Source organism: Marmota marmota, unplaced genomic scaffold (assembly GCF_001458135.2).
Source record: "Marmota marmota marmota unplaced genomic scaffold, marMar, whole genome shotgun sequence".
In the NCBI taxonomy this organism is placed as follows: Eukaryota; Metazoa; Chordata; class Mammalia; order Rodentia; family Sciuridae; genus Marmota; species Marmota marmota.
In genome coordinates this window covers 25423921-25433214 of record NW_025999869.1, presented here as the reverse complement: position 1 = coordinate 25433214, position 9294 = coordinate 25423921, and the positions used below count along the sequence as shown (strand labels likewise).

At 53.3% G+C, this 9294-nt stretch overlaps 1 protein-coding gene across 4 annotated transcripts in view; it reads right to left on the bottom strand.

The window, feature by feature from the left end:
* Positions 1-684: 684 nt before the first annotated feature.
* Jade2 (jade family PHD finger 2) overlaps positions 685-9294 on the bottom strand; it is a 52634-nt gene continuing 44024 nt past the window's right edge. For all 4 annotated transcript variants that reach the window (XM_048783760.1, XM_015492770.2, XM_015492771.2 and 1 more), the window contains 3 exons: positions 9129-9246; positions 6424-6555; positions 685-5425 (listed from right to left, as the gene is read on the bottom strand). In XM_048783760.1, the coding sequence (XP_048639717.1) occupies positions 4617-5425; positions 6424-6555; positions 9129-9246 (1059 nt within the window). In that variant the 3' untranslated portion in view covers positions 685-4616. The remainder of the gene's footprint in view (positions 5426-6423; positions 6556-9128; positions 9247-9294) is intronic.

The following is a 9294-nucleotide window of genomic DNA, read 5'->3' as shown; positions in this document are numbered from 1 at the left end:
TCCTCTGAACTGTGAGCTGACCCAGAGCAGGGAGGGCAGCTATATTCCTCACTCTTTCCAAAACAAACCCAGGCAAACTGAACAGAGAAACCTCCCAAATTCTCCCGCTGTACCAGGCAGGTGTCTGGAGGTGGTGAAATCATGCAGCAGTACTGCCTTTGATGTAGAACTGTCTCTTACCAGAGGTGTGGCTTTGGGCATATTCTGCAACCTCTCTGATTTCCAGGGACTGTACTGTGAAGATCAGTTGAAACGGTGCCCTTAGACTCTGGCCCTGGTGTGTATTTAACATCCACTGGTTAAATACACTCACTGGTTAAACCACTCTCATGGTTCTTGTTTTTTTTTTTTTTTTGGTACCGGGGATTGAACTTGGGGGCACTTGACCACTGAGTCACATCCCGAGCCCCATTTTGTATTTTTTATTTAGAGACAGGGTCTCACTGGCTTAGCACCTCGCTTTTGCTGAGGCTGGCTTTGAACTCACGATCCTCCTGCCTCAGCCTCCTGAGCCACTGGGATTACAGGAGTGCACCACTACATGGCACCACATAGTTCTTTAGGAGTTTGCAGTAGGTCTCTTGGGATTCAGGGAACTCTTGCTAAGATCACTGTTGGGTGTGTGCAGTGTAAGAGCCTCAGGTCCCCTACCCACCCAACTCAATGGAGCCTCACACCAGCCAGCACAGAAAACATTGCTTTATTAACTGCGTTTGCCAACACACGAGGAGTGCAGAGGGCTCCGTAAGACACAGGCCCTGGTGGGGGCCGGGGTCTGGAAGCCCCATGAGTGAGCAGGACAGGATGGGGTTGGGAGCTATGCAGCAGCGGCAACACAGAATCATGCAGGGCACAGCGGGCATTGGCCACACCGAGGTGACCATACATTCTATTGCTCATTAAGGGTTGCGAACATGGACAATGTACAAAAAGGAGAAATAGGTCTTTGCGGTAATGAAAAATACATTTTTTTCTCTACAAAGGAATCTTTTCTAATACAAGAAAATAAATATTGCAACATAAGCCAAAAATAATTTAAAATTGCTCTTTTCAATATATTTTCAATATTTCTCTTGTATATTAACAAATGGCACATCACTTTCTTTGAAACAAAGACAGAAGGTGTCTCCTCCTGTGACATTCATATCACCCCCCCCCACCGCCGCCCCCCAAATGATTTGGAGCACACAGTGTGCATCTGAGGGAGAAAGCGGAAGGAAGTGCCTTAAAGAACAACCAAAGGTCCCAGACTCCAGCCCTGGCTCTTTGGCCAATGTGGCCAGCAGGGCCAGGGACATTGGAGAGTGGCCTCCCCAAGGGCCTTGCTACAGGAATCCAGATCATTCTGCAGAGTTTTGAGTATGGCCAGAGGTTGGCCACATCTGGCAGTGAGCAAGGAAATGCCAAATCCAGCTGCTGCCAGGGTTTGTTAGCATCGGGCAGTTGAATCTCTAGGAATTGCCCCAGCAAGTCCCATGGTGCGACTCTCTGCAATGCACCCAGATGTGCATGTACGGAGACACAAGACATGCCCTGGCACACATGCACACCACTAAGGTCCAATGCCCACGTCTGGAAACCTGGGTGGCCTCTCCAAAGAAGCTGAGTCCCTTACATTGCAAAAACTCATATACCGTCACAAAATCAGAGCTCATTTAAGAAAGTAAATGAGCATTCTACCTTTCTTCTCCTTATTTGTTTCAAAATACATTTATAATACATAAAAATACTTTCCTTGCACATTATCCTTTGTCACATAATGAGAGGGAAGGAGGTGGAAGGCAGCGGGACTGTGAGAATGGGGGACTATATAGCCAGAATGAGTTTACGGAGCAGCTTCTGCCTCCCTGCGGAGGAACTATGAATGTGGGCAGATGTGGTCAAGAAAAAGATCTGCCTCTGGTCTGGAAAAGGAACCTTCTTGGTCTCAGAGGGCAACACAGCCCTGTCCATTGTGGATAGTGGGTTAGAAAGAATGAATGAAGGGGCTGTGGCTAATGGGGAAAACTGGGAGCCACTGGGGGTAGGAGGGAGGAGAGACTGGCATTTTTGTCCTCCCTGGAGCCTGGTGGACATCCTGGAGGTGGAGTCAGCTGCCTGGTAAAGACTGCTCTAGGGCCTGGCCTGGGAGCGACTGGCCCAGAGACCCCTGGGCTTTCCAGGACACAGACTCCAGGAACAGTCTAGTCCAAAGCAAAAGCCAACAGAGAAGAGGGGCCAGAATCCAGAGGCCGTCACTAGCAGAGGCTTCCTGAAGAAATGCCAGCCACCCCATCTGCATGCCCAGCCTAGGTCCTGGCTTAGAAGCAAGGCCAGCCCCAGGGCGAGAGGCTAGATTTTTCTAAAATTCACTCACCCCTTGATTCTCCATTCAGAGCCCAGACCCTGCCCCGAGATGGAGTGAACGGGTCGGGGCAAGTGTCAAGACTGCTGAACCCTGAGCCTGACTGGCGCTCCACCCCTGGCAGAGTTTGGTTGTTCTTTAAGCTCACCCCTTTGTTCGCCCCAGGGCCAGACCAGGCAGTCCAGCACAGAGAAGGTTGCGACCCGAAGTGACCCGAAGCACGGGGAAGGAAGGTCTGTTCAAAGGCAGTAAACAGAGACTGGGGTTGGGATGCCCATGCTAACAATGCACTGTCACTACTACCAAGGCGGGCAGGCAGACTAAGTCTACGTGGTAGCTCATGCCATCCCAACGCCCAGGATCCTTGGAGCCCACCCACTCCCTCAAGAGTCCACTCGGACTGGACAAATTTGCCCGATCCTCTGAACTGAAGTCATTCTCTTTGTTTCTGGTTTTGCTAAAATTCACGAGATTGAGTGTTGATGACAATGCCACTGTCGTACCTTGTTAAGTTTGGAGTCAGGGGAGGGGTGAAGGTTAAGTTGTTCCCCATCCCGCTTGTTTGCTCTTTGTGTATTCGTGCGGGGGGCGGGGCGGTGGGAGGGTCCACATGGTAAAGACGGTTTCCAGGCTGGTTTCACAGTCAGGATTTCCCCTGGGAGTCTCAGAGTTTAGGAATGCTCACAGTGGCCCAGCCCAGGGTCTGAAATCCAACACCCAGGTACAGAGCAGCAGCAGCAGCAGCAGCAGCAGCAGCAGCAGCAGCAAAGCATCCTGCTCCAAGGACCTTGGGCTCTCCGTGGGTGTGCGCAATGAACGTGTTTCTGTACTTTGTTGCTAAAGAACTCCATTTAAAAAAAAGTCCCAGTGACAAGTTGTCAGGTTCAGACTGTGCTGTATTATGGTCAAAATATTCTTTGGCATCCATAGAATGATTCGACTGATTCACTGGACTTTTGCAAGGTTCTTGTTGGAGAAGTTCTGGCTTTACCAGTGGTGGAAGTGACCCAGGAGTAATTCGTTAAGAGGAAAAAAAAAAAAAAAAAGTTTTCACGGAATTCCTTTTATGTTTGTTCCCTGAGCTATCACCCTGGGGCCACTCCACGGAAAACTCTTCAGAGCAACTATCTGGGACCTAGAGGTCAGGAAAGGTGGGGTGAGGCAGGGTGGGGTGGGATGGGGGTACAAGGAACAGGATTAAGGCGCCAAGGGACACAGGAACAGGAGAACATCCAGCAAGACTTCAACCAGCCCCAGCAGGCCGACACTGGCCTGCTCTGGCCCCGGGATCCCACTGCTTGTTGGAAGGAGGTGTTTCCAAAAGGAAACCGAGGAAGAAGCTCATCTTTTAGCAGGACTAAGAAACTTGAAAAGGCAAACGGTCTGGTCTGGCCAGCTCCACGTGGGAGTGACCAGACTTTAGCCGAGACTGGCCCCGAAGGAAGGAAGTTGGAGCCCCAGAGTGATTCTCTGCAGTGGGCTGGTCTGAGCCCCACGCCCCTGGCTGGGCACTGGCCCTCCCTTGGAGCCCTCCACCGGCACTGGTGGCTGGCTGTTTGGGAGTCCCCTGAGTAAATGAACAGCTCAGGAAGGATTCGGGGAACCCCTTCCCAGAGCTGCTGGGCTGGGCACTGGCAGGGGCAGAGCAGCAAGGGAGGGGAGGGTGGTGGGGTAGGCGGGCAGGCCTCAGATGATGTGGGTTGGTCAGGAACCAGTGGGCCCCCTGCGCCCCCTCAGTGCTTTCTCTTATAAACTCGTTGTGCTTGTGACAGTGAGTAGACTCTGGCTGGGTTAACATTTATTATACTTCCTTGGGGATCAGTGGAGTGCAGCAGGACCCCCCCCCTTATGGGCCCCAGTGTGATCTGAGGGCAAGGTGGGGAAGGCCCTGGGCTGGCCCATCTGCCATGAAATAATGCCCAAACGACAGTCTGTCACCCAGTGGCAGCGGGCTTGAGTCCTGAGCGCTTCTTCACCTTGCCTACATCTAACCAGAAGCCCAGCAATGCTGCGTGGGCCGGGACAGAGGTGGCACACAGGACCTGGTATGGTCCTTGTGGCCAGAACCATGGAAGGAATCCTAATGTCCTAGGCCAGCACAGAGGAAAGACAACAGTGTGGAATTCAAAACTCTCTATATTAAAAATAAAACCACAACAGAGTGGCAGCCTCAAGGGTCTGGGACACTCAGCAGAGATTGGAAATGGCAGTTGTGACTGGGCTGAGGCCTTATCAGGGACCAGGGCAGGACCTGGGACAGGGGTAGGGTGAATTAGGAGGCCAGTACACCCATGCGGACCACCTCCTCAGCCCCTGCCTCTCGGGAACCCCGCTGTATCCCGCTGTCCTCGGCCTCTACATCCGAGTCGCTCATCTCCCCATCAGAGAAGTAGCCATCAGTCTCAGTGTCAAAGTGTAGGCTGACCTTTGGCCTCTCGGCCACAGCAGAAGGCGGTCCTGTCCCAGCATCAGGCCTGGCACCCAGTGATCTCCGGGTGGCTTTGCTCTCACGGGGTGGCCGGAGCCGACCCAAGGGCTTGGGGCTCACCATAGGGCCAGGCACTTGCACATTCGAGTCAGCAGCCATCGGGACTGCCTCGACTGGGGTCTCAGGAGCCAGTGGAGGGGGGCTTTTGGGGGCCGCTGGGATGGGACAGTCCCCAGCTGTAGGGCTGGACGGCAAGTGAGAAGACGTCCGCCGTGGTGGTTTCCTGGCAGGTGGACCCTGCCCACCCTTGCCACTGCCTGCCTCCTGGCCCCAGGGCTTCTTGGGGGCTTTGTCTGGAGTTGTCCGCGAACCATCCTGCAGCGGTGGTGGTTTCTTCTTGGCAGGCAGGCGGGTGCGGCCCCGGGCTTTCCTGGCAGGGTCGCCAGGTCGCAGGGAGGGGTCCCGCATGAAGCTGAGCAGCGTCTCCTCGTCCTGCAGCAGCTCTTCTGACAGCAGCCCCGGAACGGGGTCCTCACGGTGCCCATTGTTCAGCGACCACTCGCTCATGGCCATGTCCTCTGCTGTGATCTGCACTGACTGTGCCAGCCAGCTGTTGAAGAAGGTGCCGTCGATGGGGAATGAGGTGGACAGCCCTGACCAAGGGAGAGAGAGGGCAGGTAAGATGCAGCGGGGACACGTCCTACCCTTTCAGGAGCCCTTGCCCACCCTCCTTCACGACTGACCCAGGTGAGCTATCTTGTTGGGCCCATCCCTCGCCACTACTTTCTCCTGAGAAAGATAGCCTACCCCCAGAGTTGGCTTCATAAATTTTGGAGTAGAAATGGTACTTGCCCAAATCACTAAGAATCTCAAGGTGGCAAAAGCAAAGAATAAACCAATGGTAGCGGCCCTGTTTAATCAGGTTTTCAGGGAAGGAAGAACGGAGAAAAACGACCTCTAGCCACCAGGGGGCGCTGCCTCACCATGTGGGCTCTCTTTGAGCACTTGCAGCAAAACACCCAGCACAGTCAGGGTAGGAAGTTATCAGGGCCTCCCTTTAGAGATCACTCAAGTGTCCCCATCTTGATGTGCAGGGACATAAAAGATGACCTGGGGCTTCTGTGCTGAGGTGAGGTCTGGAAGGGAGCTCTACCCTGCTGTCTGAGAAGAACTCTTAAGTGTGTGACATCCCAGAGTCAGAGCCCGTGAGGGCTGCTCCGCCCAATGGGGCAGGAAGAAGGCCTGTGACAGTGACATAAAGGCAGACTGCCACTCCTCTGGATCTCTCTGGGTGATAGTTCCATTAAGGTTTGCTGGAGTTGAAGGATGAGCCCATTTAAGGGACAGGCAGGAAGAGAAGGGGGCAAGGATTTCCGGCAATTCTCCCTGCTTAGCCTGGTGCTGGCCTATGGCCCTCTGTGACAATCTAGCACCCTGGACCCCAGCATGGCAAATGAATGGGTAGTCCCTGAATTCCACAGCCTCTATCCATATCTACAGAAGGGAATTTCTCAGGATGCCAGGTGGGGCCCTGAGACCCATCTCCTTTGTGGCTGGAAGTTGTAAGCACTTGGTCTTATGTGGGAGTGTGGCTGCAAGCAGGTGACAGTGTGAGTTTGTGTCTGTGGGGTCAGTGCGGCCCCTCACTCACCCAGCTGCCCCAGCACGGAGTCTGGCCCAGCCTTCACTTTCTCTTTCTTCTCAGGGCTACTGCCCTTAGGGCCTTCGTGACCTTTCTTTTTTGAGTCGCTCTTCTTGCCCTTTGCTCTCCTCCCAGACCGCTCTGTGTCAGGAAAATGAGAGGAAGGAGATGATTACCCAGGTAGCCTTGGTCTGGACCACCATCACTGAGTGGCAGCCTAAGAATCATCAGCCCATGCACAGCCTCCACTGTACCAAGGTCAAAGCCAGGAGCCTCTGAGCACTGTCAGGGGACAGCTGGTGTGGGACCAAGGGCTAACTGAACACTGCTTGCCATTTGGGGTCTTGAGGTGGGCACGAGGCCAAGAGGAAAGGCTCTTGCAGAATGTTAACTTCAGTCTGACCTGAACAACTTAAACCTTGGGAGAGTCCTGGACAGTGGGAAGGACGGCTGGACACAAGGGGGAAAGAACATCATCTTAGGGGCAAGAGGCTTGGATTCCAGTCCTAACAATCCGGTCAGCCCCCTTGAGCAAGTCTCCTGCCTTGATCCCTGGTCTGCATCTGAGGTCAGGCAGCAGATGGGAGATTCAGGCTGCACACCTGGCTCTCTTATCCTTTCAGTCCATGATCACCTTGCAAGCCTAGGGTAAGAACATGGAGGAGGGGTGGAGCTGCCCTGAATCCTCCTAGCTTCTTGGCCACAGGCAGGATGGATTGCTGCACAAGGTTCAGAGTAAGTGGAGGGATGTGGCCCCAGCTCTTCTGCTGGTTCCCAGAGCAACCTCAGGCCTCAGTCTCCTCACCTGTAACATGGACCCCATGTCTGACACTTTGCAGGAGGCTCTCCACTGCCCTTGGACAGTTGAGACTCCTTCCCCTAGACCACAAGACCTGCCTGTCTCACTCTGGCTAGCCCACAGCCTCCTACCTTTCCCCAACCTGCAGTCACGTCAGAGTCATTCCAGGTTCTCTACCAACACAGGTTCTGCCTCAGTCTCCAAATACGCTACTTACTTGTCCTTCACCCAGTTCAGATCCAGGTCTCCACTGGGAGGCCCTCCCAGCCCACAGGGACAGACAGGACTCAGCAACTTATGTCCCACCCTGGAGGTCATGGGTCACAAATGTCACACTAGTATGGGTATCAACTTCAGGCAGGGGCAAACCAGTCTTCCGTCCAAATGTCCTGCCTTGAACAAAGCTGCCTATTATCAGGAAAAGGAGCTGCTGTAAATGTTCCCAGACCCAAGGACCCAAGGAAGGGATGCAAATTCTCCAGTTTCTTGTTTTCTTTCTTTCTTTTCTTTTCGGTAGTGGGGGTTGAACCCAGGACACTTTACCAGTGAACTACATCCCCAACCCTTTTTGAATTTTTACTTTTTTTGAGATAGGGTCTCATGAGGCTGATCTCAAACTTACAATCCTCTTGCCTCAGTCTCCTGAGTAACTGGGATTACAGGTTTGTATCCTGGCCAGACCCTCCAGTTTCTAGGATCCTATGCCCCAGGGCACTGTCCCTGCCTTGCCAACCTCAGCTTCTTTGGCTGTCGGAGTCTTGTGTGGGTGTCTTTGCAGCCAGATGTGTGGCCACAGTCAAGTGCTAGGGAGTATCAGTGTCACCACTGATACCTCTGTCCCTATACTGCCACTGACTACAGCTTTGGGATACCATTGTCTTTTCTCCAGATGGTGAGGCCTATGGGGACAGGAACCCTGGGCTTCTGAATGATTAAAGAGAAGACAAGGAGCCTGGAAGGAGGCTACCAGCCAGCCTTTGTTCACAGTGAGCTCAGCATGGCATGACCCACCCTGACCCAGCACCTGGAGCTGTCGATGGCAGTTTCTTAAGCCAGAGTGGGTGGCGATCCCAAAGCACATGGAGGCAATTCAGCTTTTGGCAGGGATGTGGGGAGGACCAGTGCCCAGTCGCCTGCTCAGAGGGTAGCCTAGCAGCTCCCCTCCCTCCTCTTCACTCTGGGCCCAGCCTGACCTTAAGGCTGAGCTGGCAGTGGCAGCCGGTGGCTGGCTCAAAAATCTCTCTCCACTCAGCTATTTCTGCTGTGTGCGAGTTCAACGTTAGGGCACAACTGCTTTAGGTTAAGCCCCGCCCTTCTTAACACGTCCACACTCCAGGAAGGGCCCCATGTCTGGCAATATCCACAATTAACCCATAAGATCAAGGTCAAAGCTTCTTTGCTTTCCAGAGCTGTTTGATACATGCAACAGAATACAGAATAAGAATGCAACAGGGAAAATGCTGCTAACTAACACAGGGCCTGAATCTGGTTACATGGCGTCAGAAAGAAGGAATACAAGGGCTCTGACCCAGCTCAGCTGCCTTTCTTGTACTAACTCCCAGGAACATGGGGGTTCAAAGAAGCTCACAAGTTTCCTGCTTGTCCTGCCTCAATTCAGCAGAGAGCTCCTAGGACTTTGGGTTTGTACCTGCTGCTAAGCTGTGGTGACTCAGTGAAACAGTAAAGCCCCCAGCGGGCAGGTCTTGTGCCCACATTTTAAACTCTGGCTCCTTGCCCACCACTACAAGCTGGACCTTGGCAAGGACCTATCTGGGCCTAGTAACTGGATAATGGAAAGAGAGGGGCTAATGCCCCTGGCTTTACACACATGCCCCCCAAACACACCCTCCTTGGGATCCAGCCCTACACCCGAGTGCACACAGAGGTGGCGGGTGGCCAATAGAGAGGCTCCTACCTCGACACAGATCCTGTTCAATAAGTTTCATCTGCAGGTGGAATATCTGCTCCTGGAGCTTGCAGATGGCGTGTTTTGTTCTCTCGCGCCTTGTCACCATGTAGCACAGATTTCTAACCTGAGGAAACACAAGCGAGATCTCCCACCTTACTCATAGCAACCACCC